General features: G+C 49.9%; 1 protein-coding gene across 1 annotated transcript; it reads left to right on the forward strand.

Moving 5' to 3' along the window:
• The first annotated feature begins 1,670 nt into the window (after positions 1-1,670).
• SORD (sorbitol dehydrogenase) lies at positions 1,671-20,807 on the forward strand. Its single transcript, XM_082291055.1, has 9 exons — positions 1,671-1,754; positions 4,992-5,025; positions 5,753-5,917; positions 8,525-8,684; positions 11,218-11,336; positions 11,571-11,636; positions 17,955-18,130; positions 18,914-19,035; positions 19,800-20,807. The coding sequence occupies exons 1-9, from the start codon at positions 1,695-1,697 to the stop codon at positions 19,963-19,965; spliced, it is 1,068 nt and encodes a 355-aa protein (XP_082147181.1). The 5' UTR covers positions 1,671-1,694; the 3' UTR covers positions 19,966-20,807.
• The last annotated feature ends 823 nt before the right edge of the window (positions 20,808-21,630 follow it).

Here is a 21,630-nt window from a genome sequence, read left to right on the forward strand (position 1 = left end):
CCCAAAGGCTGGCAAGAAACCAACATGAGAGCCCAAAGGACTTGTATCATAGCAAGAGCCCTGAGCTCCCAGTGGAGCTCCCAGTCCATGCCTCCAGCATTTTTTCAGAGTCAGGGAACCCAGGCATCAGGCTGCACTGTACTGGTAGAGCTGTGGGATTTCATGGTGAATCCCATGCAGAGAATTTGAGCGGCAAGTCAAGTGTGGAGGCAAATACACCCTGAAAAGGAAAGGCACAAGCAGGTGCCTTGAGAAAACAAGCACATCCAGGAAGACATAGCTGTTCCCCACCTTTCCATAAAATGCAAATATTCCTGCTTCCATGCATGTGGTAAGAATTACACTGCTGTGTAAGCACTGAGTAAGGTGTTTTAAAAGAATGCATCAGTCTTCATGTGCATGGGAGGTGAAACATTTTTAGGGAAACTAAATTCATAAATACATCTATTCATGCAAGGAGGAGGACACAATAATATTAGAAACACAAGCTATTTTTAGCTGGTTCTGGCAATTTTACACAATAAATCCTGTATATTTTCTATTTTTCCAAGGAAGTCAACCTTGGAAAGCTTTCAGCTACAGAATGTTCTTAGAATGCTCTTCCCTCTGGTGACCAATGACAGGACCCAGGGAACAGCTGGAGCTGTGTCAGGGGAGGGTTAGGTTGGATATGAGGAAAAGGTTCTTCCCCCAGAGGATGGTCGGGCACTGAACAGGCTCGCCAGGGAATGGTCCCGGCCCCAAGGCTGCCAGAGCTCCAGGAGTGTCTGGACAACACTCTCAGGCACAGGCTGGGATTTTGGGGTGTTCCTGTGCAGGGACAGGACTTGGACTCGATGGTCCTTGTGGGTACCTTAAACCCAGGATATTCCATGATTCCATGATTCAGTGACACTGGAGGGGATAATCTATTTGAGATGTTTGTCAACTCCATTTGAGCAGAAAACCTCTTTTCCCCAAAACCCAGAATCCCTGAAATTTCCATTTTCCCCCCCACCAATAAGCTATTTCTGCAGCTGAGATAACCACATTCCAATGGTGCCATGTCCAGGCAAGCCTCTTACTGAATGTTAGTCGAAGTGCAGGCTGCAGTGTTGTCATCAGCATGGCCTGGAGCTGGGGCTGAGGCCCTGACTGGGCCTGGAAGCAGTGGCAAGGGCTGGAGCTGGGGCTGGAGCAGGGATGGGACTGGAACTAGAGCCGGGGCTGGAGCAGGGGCTGGAGCAGGGATGGGACTGGAACTAGAGCTGGGGCTGGGGCTGGGGCTGGAGCAGGGATGGGACTGGAACTAGAGCCGGGGCTGGGGCTGGGGCTGGAGCTGGGGCTGGACCCAGGGCGTGAAGCTGGGGCTGGGGGAGCGGTGGCTTCAGCTGGGGCTGGAACTGGAGCTGGGGCCGGGCCTGGAGCTGGAGCTGGGCCTGGCGCCGGGGTCGGGGCTGAGGCTGGAACTGGAGCAGGGGCTGAGGCCTGGAATGGGAACTGGAGATGGGGCCTGGAACTGGAGCTGGGGCCTTGGGCCCAGCAGAGAGCCTGGAGCTGGAGCTGGGCCTGGCGCTGGGATCGGGGCTGGAGCCGTGCCTGCCGCCGGCCGTACCCGCTCGGTGCCCGGGGGCGGTGCCGGGCCCGGCGGGCGGGCGGGGGCGGCCCCCCCGGCGGCGGCGGCCCTCGGACCCGGGTCCGCGCCGAGCTGAGCCATGGCGGCACCGGGGCAGAACGTGGCCGTGGTGGTTCACCGAGCCGGGGACCTGCGGCTGGTACGGCCGGGAGGAGCCGGGGCCGGGCGGGGGCCGCGCTCGGAAGGCGGCGGGGCGGGGGCGGCTCCCGGGGCCTGGGGCTGAGCCCGCGGCACTGGGGGCGTCCGGCAGCCCCGGTTCCTCCCGGCACCGGGTGACCGTGAACCGGCCCCCGGCTGGGAGCGGGGACGGGCCGCGGCTGCCCCATGGCAGGGGGGTGACCAAATTCGGGGGTGTCCCGTGGCTGGGGGGTGGCCTGGGGGGCGCGGGGGCCCGAATTCGGGGGTGTGCCGTGCATGGCTGGGCCCCCCCATCCCCTCTGTGGGGAAGCCTGTGACCGCTCCGGGCTCTTCACAACGTTACGGGGAATGACCCGGACAAGGAAAAAAAAAACGCACCAGCCCTCGTGTGCCTGGGAGGTGTAACATTTTTACAAGGAAACAAATTCATACATACGCTCATTCCCGCAAACGGAAAGGATGCAACAGTATCAGAAGCATGGTCTATTTTTAGCTGGTTCTGGCAACTTTGCATGTCCTGTCCTGTACATTTTTTGCTTTTCCAGTCTTGGAAAGGTTTCAGGTGCAGAATGCTCTTAGGGGACACAGGAGGGGATAATCTTAAGATCTTTGCCAGCTCCATTTGGGTGGAAAACCTTTAAACCCTGAAACCCTGAATCCCCCCCCCCATTTCCCCCCCACCCCTGCGATTAGTCATTCTCACACCTGAGATAGGCGCTCCCAGGGAGCAGGGGTGGAGGGTGGTTGTTGCTTCTCTGGGCTGTCAGAGCCCAGGTGAGCAGCAGGACAGAGGGTTTAGGGGGAGCAGGTGCTGGAGGACCCTCCTGGACGGAGGGAACTTTTATTTTCTACTTTTTTAGTACTTTAGGCTCATTCTGCTTCTCTGGCTGCTAATGCTTGGCTCTTCCTGGATGCTGAATCACCATGGCACTGCTGGAGAGCCGTGTCTTCCAGTTTGGCAAGTGCCAAAGGGAGGAAGGAAGATTTCCATGGGCAAACACTGGCAGGCACCAATGTTCTGTACACAGAGTCCTGGCAGGAGGGCTCTTAGGAACACAGACTTTGGATACATGCCTTGTTTGGGGGTGACTACCAGGGAAGCGGTTGATTTTTTACCATTCCCGCCCAGCTCAAGCGACACGTGCGACATCTGTGTTGCTGGGCTCTAAACTGGCTTAGACCCAGATGTGTGAGTTTTCCTTGGATATTTGTACTGCTGGAGACCTTCGAGCTGGTCGCCAGTGCCCTCCTGCATCACTGGCAGCACCCTGTGTGATCCTCCTGGGCTTCCCTGAAGTTCCTTTCCACAATGTGGATGGTGCTCGCTGTATTGACCCACTGGTCACAGTAATCTCAGCACTGGACTCTGAACTTGTTATCTGTTATTGATACCCAAGGTTGGGTGACACCATCTTCCCGTAATTCCCGCACCTTTCTTGATTCCTGGACATGTTTCTCATGGGCAGAGTCGCTGTGATCCCTGTGCCATGTGAAAATGTGTTTGCTTTGTTTTTGTTGACTCTCCTCTTGTCCTTAGGTAGTTGCACAGGTTCCTCTTTGCTGCCCATTGAGGGTTTATTTGTTTTATACTTGTACTATGGCCTCCCTTTCCATGTCTGCATTCACTGAAAATGCTTGCTGTGTTTACTTTACCACCATTTCTGAACTTCGCAGTGAACAACAGAGAACAAGCAGAACTTGTGTCTTTGGTGTTCTCCACTTTGGTCACTCCTATTTTCTCCAATTCAGGCTGGAGGATTCACTTCCCACCAAGATGTCTGGGTTTTTTGGGCACAGTTGTTATTGCCAGAAAAAAAAAAAAAAGTGTTTTTGGTTTTTTTTCACACACACACACTCTTTTCAGCTGGAAGTTGGCTTTGTCTCTCACCGTGGACTTTCTGTTTGGTCTGAGGTGGTCTGTACCTCTGGTGTGTCACCAGATCCTGTGATTATCACATTTTCTATAGAAAAGGTTACATCTAGATTGACCTCTTTTAGAAATAATGCTCTGGGCTGTGTCCTCAGTGGAACAAAACAAAGCCCCCACATAGAAAAATTGCAGATACAGGCCTGAACATGGAAAATTTCAGTTGGTTGAGTTGTATGAAAACATGTTTCCAGAGTTTGTCTTTCCTTGTTTAGAAGATTGACATACAAAATAGCAATTGTGGAATATGCTGGGATTTAAAATGCAGAACAGAACTCCTCAAAGACTGAGCAGCAAATGAATTTTTAAGAGTTTATTGTTGGTACTACTCTGGGGGGCTTTTCTTAGAGACATGATCCTCGGGGTGGGTATTGTATTGTCCTGATGTTGTAAAACCCAACAAAATTATTCCTTTGGCTTTTGAGGCAGCTGAGGGAGCTTGGTGAAGGCAAAAGCTCTGTGGACCTTTTGGGTGGAAGGGTAATATGGGCCACTTTTCTAACTCTGGTTTCCTCATTCATCCTGTAAAGAGGTGCCATGGCAATTACAAGAGAATGTGAGTGTTTACCTTATTAGGTATAAATCATTATGTATAAATTATTATGTAAAAATATTATGTATAAATTATGTATTACTGGTACAGGTTGGGGAGGCCCTGGCACAGGTTACCCAGAGAAGCTGTGGCTGCCCCATCCCTGGAAGTGTTCAAGGATGGGGCTTGGAGCAACCTGGCCTAGTGGAAGATACCCCTGCCCATGGCAGGGTACAGAATGAGATGAGCTTTAAGGTCCTTTCCTTCTATGATTCAGTTATTCTATGATTATGTAGTAAAAAAGTTTTGTATTATTTAAGATAATAATGAAAGCTTTACATAATAATAATAATAATAATAATAATAATTAAGGCTTTACAGAACAGGTGGTTCAGAATCTTCCCAGAAGATTACAGAAGGGGATTTTTTTTGTCAGCCAGTGTGATGGATGAAGGATTCACCTGAAACTTGGGGCTGCTCCAATGCAGGGAAATTCAGTATGTGCCTCTTGTCTGGGCAGGGAAAGGGAATTCACTGCAAAATAATTTGGCGAGTGGATTCACAAGCTGGCAGTGTGCCCGTGTTACTGCACTGGGCATGGAAAATGAGGGCAGCCTAGGAGCAGGCTCCATGTGGCACAGCCGTGTCTTATGGAGCAGACAGAACCAAAAACCCTGCCTGCTTATGGATTTACCTGAGCTAACCCGGGCTAAGTTTCCACAGATATTTCCAGAGATATGAACAAGCAGCTAAATGCTTTTTTTTCCTTTTGTCCATAGGAAAACCGTCCAATCCCAGAACCAGGTCCCAATGGTAGGTCTACAGATGACTGATTCTGTCTGCTTTCTTTACTTCTCTTTGTTTTCTCATTCTCTTTTGCTGCTCCTAGATAATATAAAGTATTTCTGAGAAAGAAAATTATCCAAAAAAAGATTGTGTGACTGAAACAGATAATGCTGCTTTTCCAGCTGAAAAGAAGAGCTGAAGCAGTCACAGATAAACCCCTTTATCTGGCTTTTTTGCTTCCTGTTCCATCAGTTTGGGTATGTCACAGTAAGTGGCTCTTGGGACATGTCAGATGATCTTATGCAGGACTCAATATTAATAGGATGGGCATATGGGCTGATAGAAATTTGATTCACTAACTCTCCAGGGCTGAAATCATAGCTTAGGGAGAAGGAAAAATTAAATGGACTTGTTCTTTTATTCCTGCTTCAGCAATAATAACGTCCCTCTTAAATTGTATTATTTTGTTGACCATATTTTTTATTGACATTAGCTTTTGTCTTACTCTATTTTAAGCCTTCTTGCTTTGTGAATCATTGCATGGTTTTGTAGTTCAGCAGGTGGCTCATGAATGTGCCACTCTTCTAACGTGTGCACACACAATTCTGGTGTGTTGATTGAGTGCCAGTAAATTTGAATGTGTCAATACTGGCTTGGCCTTTGCCCTGGGGTCCAGGGACAGCCCACGTGCTACTGTCCCAGTGCCTAAGATGGTCAGTTTTTCTACAAGGAACCTTCCCTCCTTTTCTGGCAGAGGTCCTGCTGCGCATGCATTCCGTTGGCATCTGTGGCTCTGACGTTCACTACTGGCAGCACGGTCGAATTGGGGATTTTGTTGTCAAGGATCCCATGGTGTTGGGCCATGAAGCTTCCGGGACTGTCGTAAAAGTGGGCTCAGGGGTGACTCATCTGAAACCAGGTATCTGGAACCAAAACCATCTGTTCCTCTTCCTCCTAATCAGTTCCCAAGGAAGTGTTGATAATAATTTTGTTCTGTTTCGTAAGTTTATCTGAGGTTCTGAACTCACAGCATGACCTTCTCCTTCAAAAAGTGTCACTGCACTGCTGTTAGTCACCCATCTTGGCCACTAGATTATGGTAGCCTTGTCCTGGGATATCTTGAGCTGGTCTGGCTGTATTTTAATGCAGAGCAGAGTGTATACTGGTACAAGGTGCCTTTTAAGGAAACTTGATAAAGCTTCAGAAACCACATCTGTAGCTCTTTCCAGTGACTTGCTGTGAGTGTTTCTTTTCTGTGTGTGTTCTTGAAGGAGCAAATGGCCTCCTACAGTGCAGAGGTCACTAGAGCAACTGCTCCAGGCCCTGTGGTGGGACCTCCACAACTAGCTGTGCTCATGCATGTCCTAGAAAATGGACTGAGCAGGGAATTTTGCAAACTTTGCTGATGAGAGCAATTTAGGCAAGGTGGAGAGGATGTGGGGGAGAGCCAGCAAGAGTTACAGAGAGACCCAAGGGGTGCCAATGAGATGCAGGTGAGATTCAACACAGACAAACACAAAGTGATGTTCACGGCAGAAGAAACAAAACCAGCTTCATATCTAAAATGCTCTGCTGACCATCCCTGCTGAAGGGTGATGGCTCTGGCACTGTGCATAGGAGCATTGGCTCAGCAGCAGTGGAAATGCAAATCACTGGTAGGAAGGTGACAGAGACTCAGAGGATGTCAGTGCACATCTGGAACTCTGCATGCAGTTCTGGTCTCCTCCTTTCCAAAAGGATGTAAGACAAGTGAGAAAGGTTCAGAGGAGGACAAGGAGATAACGAGATGTGGAACAGCATCTCTGACGAATGTCCAAGTCAGGAACTTCAGCTGGGAGCTAGAGAGACAACTCAAGGATGTGAGGACTCATGGAGGGCTGGGAGAACAGGTTGCCCATTCTCTGGTTGCTCTGATGACTTGTAAGGCCACCTAAAATCAGAGACTAGACAGGAGTAAGGGAATAAAGGTAGGTATTTATTTGAAAGGCCTTCAAAGGTACCCCCTGGGGAGTCCAGAGGCTACTGCTGAGATGGACCCCAAGATGGACAGCAGGTCACAAGTTCTTCACACTTTTATAGGTTTGGTTCATTTGCATATGAGGGTTAATTCTCCAATTAAAGTTTCAGTTAATGATGTAGTTTCCCCAAGCTTGCCCCCCCTTTTAGAGGCTTTGGTTTACATTTTGGGCCTAGGACGGTCTGAGTGTCCTTGGAGAGCAGGTCTGGAGAGGCTTTGTCTACCTAGCATGAGAGAGCAGAAGAGCTGCAAGAAACTTCAGAGTTACACACCAGGCAGTGCAGAATTTGAAAAATATGAAAGTTCAAACCTAAAGCATCAGCTCCAGCACCAGAGCAAGGCACAGTGAGGTGCAGCATTCACCTGAGATGTAGCAGACCATGTAGTTTACATGGTGGAAGGAGGAGAAGCTGTTGAGTGTTACTGAAGACAAAAAAACCACTTGCAACTTGGGAGGCCTCACAGCTGCGTATCATATGAGGCTGGGAGAGTATTCAGTATGTGCTTGTCTGCCTCTGTCCTGTCAGACACCTGTTGTTGGCCAGCTCAGAGGGGATGCAGTGGCCTAGATGGCTCTTCCATGCTGCTTATCCCCATGTCTGCCTGAAAGCCTGTTGGTGGAGAGCTTGGCTCAGAGGTTTGGCTCTGATTGGCTTCCTCTGCCAAATAAATGTGAGGCTTTGTGTCCCCTTGTGTACTTGCAAGTTGTACTGTGCTCACACTGTTTTCTCTAGTCCATCCTGCTTTGTGACTGCAATGAAATAATTGCTCTTTGTCCTGCAGTGTGTGTCCTTCCAGCACCCTGAGCTATTCTGTTGTAGCATCAAGCTGTCTCTGTTCCCAGATACATCAAGCCAGGCTCCTGGGTGTTCTGCACCTTAAGCTTCCTTCCCTGGGAGGGTGGGGAGGCCCTGGCACAGGGTGCCCAGAGAAGCTGTGGCTGCCCCATTCCTGGAAGTGTCCAAGGCCGGGTTGGACAAGGCTTAGAGCACCCTGGGATAGTGGAAGGTGTCCCTGCCCATGGCAAGGAGTGGAACAAGCTGAGCTTTAAGGTGCCTTCCAACACAAGTACTTCCATGACTCTATGATTCCCAAGGAACAGCTCTTTCCAGCTGGGAGCGTGGTGGCTAGCTGAGCTCACCTGCCCTATCCTCAGTATTTCCTCTTCTGATTACTACAGATTCAGCAAAATATCTGGCCACAGTGTGATTGCCTGGGGGCTGCCCTTTCATCTGCTGAGGTTGTCTGCAAGGCAGCTGGAGGGAGGTGTGTGTGTGGCTGAGCTTCCATCTGTGCCTCCGAAACACCTCCTCTTTCCAAGTACCTGGGAAGATCTGGATGATGAGGCTGCTGTGGAGGGAGCACTGGGAACCAGCCTGGTGTATGCAGCAAGACCTTCCTCATGTCCCTCCTGCCTCTATGGTGCCAGTGTTCCTGTGGTTTTTGATGCTCCTCCTACCTGTGTGCCACCCTGTCCCTGACCCACTCTGTTTGCTTTCACCCTGGCAGGTGACCGTGTGGCCATCGAGCCGGGTGTCCCAAGGGAAGTGGATGAGTTCTGCAAAACCGGGCGCTACAACCTGTCCCCGACCATCTTCTTCTGTGCCACACCGCCCGACGACGGGAACCTGTGCCACTACTACAAGCACAGTGCCAGCTACTGCTACAAGTCAGTCCATGTTCTCTCCACAGGGAAATATACACTCCCCGGGGGGAGATTAGCTGCAGCAATCACCTCTTGGCCCTTTGGAGACCTCTTTATGTGATCCCAACAGGTTTTATTGCTTTCTGGTCCATAAATAACATGCCTAAGCTTGAATGGCAGCCACTTTGCAAAGGGTTTGTCAGGCAGGCGTAGTTTATCCCCTCTGGTGCCAGACATAAACATTTCTTGCATGTCTCCTGGGATGTCACCAATGGTTTACCCTTTAATTATTTTCCTTTTCCCATTTGCTCCCTGTTCTTGGGTTTTTTCCTGTCTCTTTTTATATCCTTGCCTTCCTAGGCCAGTGCCTGAAGGTCTTTGTCTGGTTCTTTGAGCTGAGTTTTGCTGCTGCTTTTCAGGAAACACCAGGGTGACTGCTGACATCTCGCTCTGTCGTTTGAGACAAAGTCATCCCGCTTTGAGCAGAGCAGGAACAGAAAGCAGGGGCCCTGCTGAGCTGTTTTCTTGTGTGACTCTGAGTGTCCCCACTAAGCTACCAGCATTACACATCTGTTTTCATGTCCAGTTCAGCAAACTTGAGTATGTTACCAATTGTGGCAGCACTGACACATTTGCTTAGAAGCAAATCTGTGCTTAAACACTCTGGCAAATCATAGAATCCCAAAAGGGTTTGGTTTGGAAGGGACCTTAAAGATCATCCCATTCCACCCCCTGCCATGGGCGGGGACACCTTCCACTAAACCAGGTTGCTCCAAGTGTCATTCAGCCTGGCCATGGACACTTCCAGGGATGGGGCAGCTGCTCTGGGCACCCTGTGCCAGGGCCTCAAATACTCCAAGACTTGAAAACCCCTGTGCAACGTTATACCCACTTAAGTGCCTTTAACAAGGAGTTAAAAACAGCCCAAGTAGTGTCCCCCTGAGGCTGCTCTACCTGTAGAGCTTATTCTTTTTTAGTGTGTGCAGAGCTGGTACTTCCATGAGCAGGAACACCCTTGGGATTGATCTTTGGTGTCTGCAGGGAAAGCGTTCAGGATTGCATCAGTCAGAAGGAGGCACTCTCCTGAGAGTCCTCTGGCAGGAAGCTTTCAAAACAGATACCAAGCAGCTGCTGGTCTGGATGGGATTAACATCTCACTGGCCAGACCCACTGTCATCGATTTCCTGTGTATCAAAATAACATTTTCTGACAGCATCACACGTTTTCGCTTGACAGGAAGTGGTTGGTTTGTAGCTGGCTTCTTCCAGGCTTTTCCTTTTTCTCTCCAATTTGAGAAAATATTACTTTGGCTATTTCTTTTTATTTTTAAGCCTTGGGGTATAGAGCCTGGACATGATGCTCCCAGTTTCAGATCAGCAGTGCTGTGGCTGGCTCATGTAGAGCTGATTCCCTGGCATGCAGTCACTCTGCCAGCCCAGATTTGCTGAGAACAGATGATGACTGAGCTCAGTGAGCTTTCTCACATTTGGGCAGTCATTGTGTGTCCTGCTGGTGGACAGACTCTGTGTTGGGTGCTCTGAGTAACTTGGTCATGCTGTGAAGCTGCCCTCCCCACTGACAGGGCGGTGCCCAAACCCAGCAGTAGCAAACGTGATGCCAAACTCTTTGACAACTGAACTCTTGGAGTCAGACCTTTAAAGCCTCCTGGAAATAAGGGACATGCAGATATGGTACAGCAGTCCTCCCTTAACCATCATTTCCATTTTTTTGGCTGCCCATTGGCCTGAGTGAGATCTGACCTTGAGCTTCCCAGTGCTGTCACAGAGACCCTCCTGGCAGGCACAGCTCCCAGAGCTGTGTGAGAGCCCACACTGGTGGCTTGCTGGTGGGCAGCGTTGTGGAGCTGAGATTTATTTCTTCCAGCAGTTCAGAAGGGTTTCACGTCCTCTCCTTTTGTCTGTCACTTATGTTGGCTGCGTTACAGGGCTGTTTTTGTCCAAAAGGTGTTTGATACCCACTGCACACATTGTCTCTGACTGCTGGGAGGGCTCATGCTGGGACCAGGCCACTTGTTGAAACACTTGGTGCCTCAGGAGAGGAGGTCCTGGATGTTACAGGGAGACATGGATCTGGCTGCCTTTCCTGGTGGCATCACCTTTTGCAGCAGGATGTTTTCTAAAAGCTGATTCAACCCTGGTGAGGGGCCTGGGAACTTGCTGGTGGGTGAGGCATAGGGCAGCTTCAGGGTGGTACATATGTAACTGAGGGAATCCAAAGGGAATGAGTGGCAACCAAGTCCTTGTTGACTCACCAAGTACCAGAGAGTTGATGTGGGGAAGTTTGTGGGTCCCTGAGTGTGGTGCTTGGGGAAACCTCACTGATAAATGGTTCAGGTGTACTTGATGCTGCTTCAGAGGAGAGAGAGAAGCAATGGAACCTCTTGAAGCATGTTCCAGCCTGGTGTTTCTCTGATCACAGGTGGCAGTGTGTTTTGCCACTGTGATTTACACCCATGTTTGGTCTTCGAGTGTCATGGTTTTCCTCATCACCCTCACAAACTACATTGCTAAGTGTTCATTGTGTCCCATTCTTGCAGGCTTCCAGATAATGTCACCTTTGAGGAAGGAGCCCTTATCGAGCCCCTCTCAGTGGGAATCCATGCCTGCAAAAGAGCGGGAGTCACTCTGGGAAGCAAAGTCTTCGTGTCTGGCTCTGGTACAGTGATCGTAGTCAGTCCTTGGGTTCCCTGCCTGCTGGGAGGGGATGGACAGCCTCAGGCTCTGTTTCTGGGCTCTGCTGTAAGGGTGGGTCATGCTGGAGCCACAGGCATGGTGAGGGGCTGCCAAAGTCTCCTTGGGCCAGGAACACGCTGAGCTCTGGGCATGTTCCGAGGTGGGGCTGATGCTGCCTGGCAGTGGTCCATGTTGTCTTTCTCCCCTTTGTACCCAGGACCAATTGGGCTCGTGAATGTGATTGTTGCTAAGATGATGGGTGCAGCAGCCGTGGTAGTTACAGGTAAGTCCTTTTAGCCCTTTCAGAGTGTGCCTGTTTCCCACCAGACAGAATCATAGAATCATTAAGGTTGGAAAAAACCTCTTAGATCATCAAGCCCAACCATTAACCCAGCACTGCCCAGCCTAACCATGTCCGTAAGTGCCACATCCACATGTTTTTTTAACAGTTCCAAGGACGGTGATTCCACCACTTCCCTGGACAGCCTGTTCCAGTGCCTGACCACTCTTTCAGGGAGGTTTGATCTTAGCAGGTTATTTTCCCCTCTGGTAGTGCTGGGTGATGGCCTGGACAGTGTTTGCACACTGTTTTCTGCATGCAGCCACACTGTGCTTCTCCACTTGTCTTTCTCTGCCCTTCTGTCTGCTCCTGCTGGGGATTTCATTTTCCACTGGTTATCCACAGTGACTGAAGTGGCCTTTTCAGAGTCTCTGCATTTCAGAAATGGGCCTTCCTTGCGTAACTCTATCCTAGACATTTCTAGTCCAGCTGCTGCTTGCAGGAATGTCTTTTTCCAGCTGTGTCTGGGAAAGGCTCTGAGGAAGGAGATCCCATTTTTCTAGATACCTTCTCCAGGTTTGCATCTCTTAATGATGAAGCTTTTTCTGGGGTCCACTCACAAACTGTCATTTATGGAGATTTCCCCTTGATGCAAGAACTGAAATGAGTCTTCATCACCTTTGCAGCTGCCCTTCAGGTTATTGAGACAGCCATTGCCACCTTTTTTTGCTGTGCTAACCTAGCCCAGCTCCCCCTAGCTCTCCTCTAAGGTTCAGGCCCTCTCTCTCTGTAGCATGCCCAGAAGGATGGAGAACTGGAGTAACTGCAGGATGTTCTGTGGTTGAAATTTCCACCTGGGGGTTGAACAGGGCCTGGAAGTGGTGCTTCCAGCTCCCACCATGACTCTGGGATCTTTCTGAGTGCTGATGGCCAGGAGGAGCAGTTAGAGGTGCCACTGGACATTGAGCACAGACTGCTGCCATTTGTATGTCAAAGCCCTAAAAGGATCTGGACCTCTCAGGAGGCTGTTACTCACCTCCCATACTTTGAGCCAGGTGTATTTTTGACCCTTCTGTTACTGTGTTTCCATCTTTGGGTTGAGAGATAAAATTCAGGTCCCACCCTCTTGCCTTTACGGAAACATCCTTCTGTAGTAGCTCAGGTCAAAACACGAGGCACGTATTGCCTTCTCCCTTAATCCTTTTCCTGCGAAGTCCAGGGCATTTTTAGCTGTGCTGGCCTCACCCTGCAGGTGTGTGTGCTTGATGGACGTGATCAATCCACACCTCAGATTTTGTGAAGTGTTGTCATTTGAGGATGTTGTTTGCTGTAGGAAGAAAAACATCTCTGCCTCCTGAATCACACACGGGGAACCTTGTGCCCAGCTGGGCTGGTGCAGGGGCTGGGGGTGGCCTGCTCCCTGGGTGGGGAAGGCTTGGTGAGCTGGGGTTGGTGGGGCTGAGGCAGCTGGCTCAGCCTGCCCCCCATTCCCACTCCAGCCTGGGTGTATCTCCATAGCACCAGGAGCTGCTGCTGCTGGGGGCCTTTGGTAAGCTGAGCTGGCTATCATGTGCCACAGGAGGTTCCCGGTGCTTGGTTTGTAGAATCAGCAGGCTTGGATACATGGAATTACCCCTTCTTACCTTTATGTGCTGGCCTAGGTACTGATTCTGACTTACAGATGTCTCTTCCGCATGAGAGGGTTTTGGCTGAGGTGCTGAGACACCCTTGAAGGTGCTGTCCCAAGTCAAATATTTGTGTGTGACATGAGCTGAGGAATGGGTTTGGTTTGGCTCATTGCCGCTGGAGATTTTGCTGCCTGTCTCAAGGAATTGCTTTTTGTTTCGGCTTTAGGAGCCAACACCTGTGAGGCGCCTGCCTGCCCACAGAGGCCCTCTTGCACTTTGCTACCAGATTATTTGAATACACTGCCCTGAGTTTTTATCATTTGTTTGTCTGTGAGGAACTTTGTCTGTGCAGCACTTATGGCTTTAAATGTTTGTGTTTGTTTTGACAAGCTTCTCACAGGTATAGAAATATTTAGAAAGGCTTTTCTGCAAGAACTCACCTCCTACAGCTTCTGTCTTTGGCTGGCCTGGAGTGTTTGATGTATTTAGTGGACTCCAGTTGGGTGAGAAGATCAGTGTGTTTCATGGGTCCTCATCTACTCTTCCCAAAGGTCTGTGTCTTTCTCCACTCCACTCCTGAGTGGGTGTGATTGGTATTTATGGGCAGCCTTCTCCAGTCCTTCTGCCTTGCTGTTGCTCTAAAAAGCTGCTTTTCTCCTTAGATACATGTAAAAGATCAGCCTTCCTCACCAGTAAGTGAAGGGACAGTTTAGGTGTTTAGGGCTGTCTTGCTTTGCTCTGTTAGTCACTGAAGGTGCACTTAATAATTCCTACTTAAGGCAAATTATTCCCCTTGTTCTATCTGAATCTGAAATTCTGGGTGTCAGTGCCTCCAGAAACCCTGGCATTCGAGGTAAGGGGAGGTGAGTAACTGTACAGAGCTCAACTCCTTTGAGAAAGAAGATCAACATAGAAAATCTGAGAAAAATCAAGAGTATTTATTTGTCTGTTAAGCTGGCTCATAAACCATCATGAGAAGTTAAGGGTAATCTGATAACTTCTCTGGAAGCAATCAAAACTTTAATTAGCTCCAGGGCTGGGAAGTAAAAACAAATTTCTGACTAGAGGCAGGATACAAGCCTTTAATTTTACAATTGACCAGTTTCCCAAGAGCTGTGTGGCGTTCAGCCACAGTATGGTTTAAAGCCCAAACGATTTGATCCGTCCCAAGACTCTCAAGTGTCTGGAGCTCTGAACAATCCAGTGGCTTGCAGATCTGTCTGCTTCAGTAAGTGCTTCCTGGTGATTCAGGTGTACTGAGGTTATTGCAGCCCTGGCCAGGGCTGACAGTGTTGCTGCTGCATTCCATGTGCTGCTTGGAGCCAGGGCTTCCTTCCTGAGCAGGTCAGCAAAACAGAGGCCAGCTGCAGGAAAGGTGTTGGGTGTTTTCCTGCCTGAGAATGATTTTGTGGCCACTTTGAAATGCACTGGCTGCCCTGTTACTCTAGGGCACTGCCTGAGGATTATTTCTGCCAGAGAGACAGTATAAAATATATAAAAATATGTAAAATATAGAATAGAATTTCTATTATATTTTATATGTTTATATATACAATACATATTATATATATATATATTTATAATTTAAAATATATTAGTGACTGAGCAGATGTTAAAAATGGCAGAATCCAGCTGTGTCTGCCGTGAGCTGGTGTTGTGAGACCAAACTTCACAGGGAGTTGAGTCATTATTTGAGAGCACTGTTGAACCCCTGTGGTCTCCTTGCCATACACTGAGGTTTGGGAGATGCCAGCCATGCTGGGCAAAACTGTTTCATAGCACTTGAAGTGCCTCAAAAAGCCCCTGGCCATGCAATTGGTGCATGGAAGGTGTCTGAGTGCAGCTCAGCTGGGGTCAAGCATGACCCCCCACACAGCCTGGAGCCCAATGCCCAGAGCTTGGGAGGGACAGACGTGACTCCTGCAGCCACAGGAACGAGCCCATGTTGGGGCTTCCAGGGTGATGCTGCCTTTTCTTTTCAGCCTTGGCTTTTCCTCTTTCCTTCTGCATTTTATTATCCTTTGTTATCCCTTCTTGAAATGCCCTCCACAGCTCTCCTGGGTGCTCAGCTTGGTAGGTGTGCCCACACTTGGCATCCTGAGCCTTCCAGCTGCCCGTGGGGGCTTGTCTGTCATCTGCCCTGCCTGTGAGTGCCTGTCCATCCTCTGCCCTGCCTGTGAGTGCCTGTCCATCCCCTGCCCTGCCTGTGAGTGCCTGTCCATCCCCTGCCCTGCCTGTGAGTGCCTGTCCATCCTCTGCCCTGCCTGTGAGTGCCTGTCCATCCCCTGCCCTGCCTGTGAGTGCCATCATTTTCGCTGTGGGATGGGCAGGGTACAGCCTCTGCCTGGCTCACTCCCAGAACTGCAGCTGAGTCAGAGCAGCTCATGTTGGAGAACTGGCCTTATCCTCCTCCTCTTTCCCTTGATATTTTCACCCCACCCTACCTCTGACTTCTTTGAAGACTGTGCCCTGCCTCTTGCCCATGTGTGTCCCTAGCACAGACATCTTTTTCTGAGTCTTCAAGCCCAGGACCTCTGAGAGGAGCCCACCCCTCAATTTTGGGTCCAGGAAATCTTGGCTGTTACATCTTTTCCAGTGCCAGCATGCAGACCCCTGTAGACCACTGCTTTAGTGCAGGGAAAAGAGGTGATTCCTTCCTGGGAAATGCCACTCTTCTCCTCAGCTGTCCCTGTCCTTATCTCCAGAGGTGGCCTGGTTACCAGTGGTGCCTGGAGAGGAATAGGTGGCTTTCTTCCAGGGGATGTCCCAGCAGGACAGCTTGCTCCATGGTACAAACCCCCTCTGGATCTTCAGGTGATATTTACAGCCCTGTCAAGATCCCTCAGGACAGAGTACAGGAGTACAGCCATGCCCTCACAGATGTTTATCATCACCAGCTTTGTTGCTCTGTGTTAATGGGGTGTCTCAGGTCCTCCTTATTACCAGATCCACTCCCTTTTTTCTTCATGGGCTTGCCTGCTCATTCATGTGTGACAGAAACTGTCTGAGAGATGCTCAGCAGCCTCCAGAGCTGCTACAAGGAGGGTGAAGAGCGGGACAGGTCTGTGACAGTGTGAACACACTAAGTGCTTACAACTAATGCATTCTGCAGTTTGCTCAGCTGAAAGCACATGCTGGGGGCTCCTTGAGAAAGCCCTTGGAGACCTCATGGTCTGTTCTCATCATGAAGTGAAATGGCCACATTAATAATCCTCTGAGCCTGTTGTCTCCTGTTGGAAAGATTTCTTGGTGCTGTCCATAGCCAGGTGATTGATGCCATCAAGGAGCAGGGTCAGAGCAACTTTGCCCCTGGCTCTTGCTCTTTGAGAGGTGTCCTTGAGGGTGGGAGTAAATAATGTGGACAGCCAAGAAGGAAAAATACAAGAGTGGTGCGGTTTTGCCTCATTGTAGGCTCTTCCCCAGGCTAACTCGCTGAGTGTGTGCAATGGGGTTTCCTACAGTCCATTCTCACTAGAGGATGAAGGTCCTGTGGGAATTAATGAAGCTGCTTCATCAGAGTCATTGCCAGAGAGACACTGGGCAGAGCAGCTGCAGCCAGAGGCAGCTTTAGGTAGGACACAGCTGACTCTGGAGTAGGTGCCCTGTCAGCCCTGGCCTCCTGCTGCCTTTTGCCTTTGCCTGCACTGAGGTTCCTCTGCTCTGCTATGTCAGGACAGCGACCAGTACAACCACAACAGCTTGGCCATGGCTGTTCCTGATCTGGTTCCTTCTTGTGGTGTCCCTGAAGTGCCCTTTGGAGTTAAGCTTGGCCTTGGTTTGTCTTGACACACTCTCAGTGTTTCTGGCAGTGCCAAAGAGAAATTGGGCCATCTACAAACTGATGGTCTTAGAAGACACTTCTCCAGTCTAGTGGTGGTGGCTGTTCCTTCACTCAGACATGGTTCTGCATGGTGTGGGTTTCATCTGTGGGTTTGTGCTTCAGTCTCTTTGAAGCACACCCTCTTCTGCAGCTGGGGAGCCTTTGGCATCTCCTCTGTCATTAAGTTGTCCTTGTCACTCACCCTTCATCATCCTCATCATCTGGAGCCCCCAGCACATGAAAGATGTGGATCTGTTAGAGCAGGTCCAAAGGAGGGGCATGAAGAAAATAAAGGGGGAGAGCTGGAGCCCCTCTGCTCTGGAGCCAGGCTGGAAGAGCTGGGGGTGTCCAGCCTGGAGAAGAGAAGGCTCCAGGAAGAGCTCAGAGCCCCTTCCAGTGCCTAAAGGGGCTCCAGGAGAGCTGGAGAGGGACTTGGATCAAGGGCCTGGAGGGTCAGGACACAGGGAATGGCTTCCCATGCCAGAAGACAGGGATGGATGGGATATTGGGAAGGAGTTGTTACCTGTGAGGGTGGTGAGGGCCTGGCACAGGGTGCCCAGAGCAGCTGTGGCTGCCCCATCCCTGGAAGCATTCAAGGCTGGACAGGGGTTGGAGCAACCTGGTCTAGTGGAAGGTGTCCCTGCCCATGGCAGGGAGTGGAACTTTAAAGTGGAGTGGAGTCTTGAAGTCCCTTCCAACCCAAACTATTCCAATATTTTATGATCATTCTCTGCCTGCCAAGAAGGAATGAACTCTCACATCTTCTGGTTGTGCACTGTCCTGTACACACACGTAGTGAGCATTTGCCAGGTTCAGGTTCTTCCTCTTCTTTCACATAATACTCCAGTTTTTGACTTGATTTTCTTTCCACAGACTTATCTGCCACTCGCCTGCAAAAAGCCAAGGAGGTGGGGGCAGATTTCACCATTCAGGTGAAGAATGAGACCCCGAAGGAGGTGGCCTCCAAAGTGGAAAGTGTGCTTGGCTGCATGCCTGAGATAACTGTGGAGTGCACAGGAGTGCAAACCTGTATCCAGACTGGAATTTATGTGAGTACCACTTGTTCCCAAGGCAGACCAGTGATGGCATTGGTTTGTGTTTTCTGGGATGGTGCAATGAATGAGCTATTTCACTCCCACAGTGCTTAATTTAAGTGGGCTTGGTGTGGGGAGAGAAGGTGCTCATTAGACAGTAAACAAAGAGAGACAAAGTGTTAACATCAGCATGGGGATAATTGATAACTGATTTGATGCTTGGGTGCTTAACCACTTACCAAGGAGACCCCAGTAAAGACCCCGAAACCCAGGGAGAAGGACAGCACCTTCCACTGAAGTTATGTCCAAATAAGAAGAATAATCAAGAAAATTAATTCCAGAAGCAATGAAAGGAGCAATTAAGAAAGGGATGTTTTGCTGCCATGAGCATCCTAACAGGAGGATGGGGGAAGGTTAATGTGGAGTTTCACAGTGAAAGGACGGGAGGGGAATGGGACAAACTGCAAAAAGAGTAATGCCAGTAGAGCATCAAGCTCTTAGTTTTAGATCTCTCCCATTGAAATCCCAAAGTACTCTTTGTAGTCCTAAATGCCAGCCATTTTTCAGAATGGGATTTGGATACCAAAATCCTTCAGAGATTTTCAAAAGATTGCACTTTTAGCTTTGATTACCATGTGTTTCACTCTTACAGACTCCTGACAGCATCCTGCCTCTCCCCAGCTTCTCTGCTGTGCCCCAGTCAGTGCATTGCAGCCACAAAGGGGGGCTTTATTTTTTACAGACCCTGCACATGCTGTGTTCTCCAAAACGTAGCCTGTTTGTGTGTTTGCTCTCCAGGCCACTCGTTCTGGTGGGACCTTGGTGCTGGTGGGGCTGGGGCCTGAGATGGTGACGGTGCCCATTGTGAATGCTGCCGTGCGGGAAGTGGATATCCGTGGGATATTCCGCTACTGCAACACGTGAGTCTTGTGCAGGGGGTCCGACGTGTCTCCAAATTTAAATTCTTCAGAGTCGTACTTTCTTGCTAATGGAGCAAGTATCTTTGCTTGATCTGTAGCTCTCCAGGAAGGATTCATGGGATGTTGTCAAGCTCCTTCTTAAAATGAGAAGTATTATTAAGTAGGCAGTTTGAAAATTAGATGAGCTGCTGCATTCCTTTGTATCCCTATTGCTCTAACTTGGCCCGTTCATGGTTGTGCTTGATGGTCTTGGAGGCCTTTCTCCACTGCAATGTTTCTATGATTCTAAATGGAGTTGCAACGCAATCCATTCGAGAGACTCTGTGCCAGAGAAGAAGCTGGGGGCTGACTGAGGCTTTTCCTTTTTTCTCCCTGCACTGAGTCCGTGAGTTTGAGCTCTGCCATGGTCAGTGTGGGGGCAAGGAGGCCGGGCAAGGGGAGAGCAGAGCACAGCAGTTTTGGTTTTCATTCAGGGCTCCAAACTGGTACTTTCCTGTGATTTTCACTGTCTTCCTGTGATTTCACTTACGCTCCCAACTGTCTGTGTAGCAGTGCCTGTCTTCTCAAAGCTTGACAGCCCAGAGCAGTTGGCTTGTCCCATCTCCCATACCAGACACTTGAGGTTCCCTCCCCAGAAGATTCTTTGCAGGCAAAACTTCCCTGGGCTAAGGAAATAACTGTCATGATCCAGGCTGCTCCGTGCTCTTTCCTTGGACTCCAGACTAGTGGCTGCTCTCATCCCTTGCTCTCTGCTTCCCTTGCAGGTGGCCTGTGGCCATCGCTCTGCTCGCATCCAAGCGGATCAACATCAAGCCCTTGGTTACGCACCGTTTTCCCCTGGAGAGGGCTCTAGAGGCCTTCGAGACCACCAAGAGGGGTGAGGGGGTCAAAGTCATGCTGAAGTGTGACCCCACTGATCAGGGCCCCTGAGCTGTCCCAGTGCCCAGCTCTCATCCTTGCTGCTTGTAACTAGAAAATCACGTGTAATGAGGGTGAGTGGCCCTGGGATACAGAATTAGAGCATTAACAGGTAACTACAAATGAACATCCAATAGTTTGAATCAAAATGCTGAATTAGAGATGATGGTTTGGACAGTTGGTGGCTGTTCTCTGCAGACCACACATGCAGGAGAGCCTGGCCAGGTTCCTCTGTGCCCCGGAGGGTGTCACCAGCACGTGGCACAACCAGGATGGAGGTGCTGGCACTCCCGCTTCCCACCCCGCACTGCCCTCGCTGCAGCATTCCCTGCGTGGATGCAAGATAGCCCTATGTGAATATCCCCCCTTCCCGTGGCACCTTCCCTCGTGCATGCTCAGGGACTGTTCAGCCTGTGGAACAAAACCTGGCCATCCCCACTCCACGGGAAGCACTGGCACATTCAGGTCATTCCCTCCATGCTCTTCACAAAGCTCACAACCTGGGGTTTTTGTGGAAGCTGGAGGCCAGCTGGGGCCACATTTGCTCTGTCATTCCCCAGCAGCTCGTGGGACCATTGCAGGCAGGAAAACTGGAATTGCTGAGAGCCCTGTCCTTATGTGGCTCCCATAAATGAGCTGTTGGGGAGCACAGGTGAGACATGAGGGGACAGCATCACTCAAAGGTTTTGCCACTGTAAACAAATCATTATTATTTGGGAATATCAAGCCTTCCTGCTGTTTGTGAGCCACAAAAATGGTACTAATAAGGTAAAAAAAATCTAATCTTTAATTACTGTTTAATTAATGTTAATTTTAGTACTGAAAGATCAGTTCCTTCCTTGGGCTGATACTGAACTTTCCTCAATAAATTCTGGCTACCTGAGACCTTCCAGATGTGTCCATTAAAGTGTGGGGTGGTGGGTTGGAGGGGTTTGCAGGGGACTGTGCAGACCTAGGCCTTGCCAGCGTGCACGTTGAGCTCAGTGTTAGAAGGACTGTGAAAGCTCAAATGACCCAACTACTTGGAAATCAAATCTCATGGTTATTCCAGATGTGGCCAAGTTAATTCTGGCAGAGATGGAAGGCCCCAAGTCCATGCTGAATTTTACAGGGATGAGACATATCCCAGAGGAGTTTTCTGTAGCTGGAAGAAGTGGTCAGAATACGTGTGCTCAGCACATTCCCATGCTGGGAGGAACCCTGTTGGCACAGCTGGGGATTCACTGGCCACTGCAAGACTCTTCTTACTGGGAAATGGAAACTTACTCCCTGTAGTCTTAGGGGGCTGTTTAGCATCCTGAGGGCTGGAGTTATTCCCACAGCTCAGCCTGGTTGGGCTCCTTGTCTGATCTGCTCCCTCATCAGGTCTTGCTGGGGACATTGGCACTGTGGGAGCGTTGCTGGGGGCCACAGTCAGTGGGGCTGTGCCTGTAATCCCCGACCCCACCTACATCACCAGTGCAGGGGAAACTCACTCCAACATAGCCCATTTCCCAGGGGGCTGGAGTTAATGCTCTGTGCCAGGAGCAAGGCCAGCACTGTGCCACAAGTATTACAAGTCTGCAGGTGACCAAGACCCAACTACAGGAGGCAAAAAAGTGTTTTAAAACTCCAATCAGCTTTATTTAAGCTCAACCATCAGCCTGCAAAAGCAGCTGTGATGCAAAGCCAGGCGTT

Source organism: Coloeus monedula (assembly GCF_965178545.1).
Source record: "Coloeus monedula genome assembly, chromosome: 14".
Lineage (NCBI taxonomy): Eukaryota > Metazoa > Chordata > Aves > Passeriformes > Corvidae > Coloeus > Coloeus monedula.

Bases quoted from the DNA above. Each gene is read 5' to 3' on its own strand.
- SORD (XM_082291055.1), top strand. From the start codon at position 1,695: ATGGCGGCACCGGGGCAGAACGTGGCCGTGGTGGTTCACCGAGCCGGG. The intron at 5,026-5,752 runs GTAGGTCTACAG...CTTTTCTGGCAG, and splicing joins CCCAGAACCAGGTCCCAATG to AGGTCCTGCTGCGCATGCAT. The intron at 11,337-11,570 runs GTACAGTGATCG...CTTTGTACCCAG, and splicing joins AGTCTTCGTGTCTGGCTCTG to GACCAATTGGGCTCGTGAAT.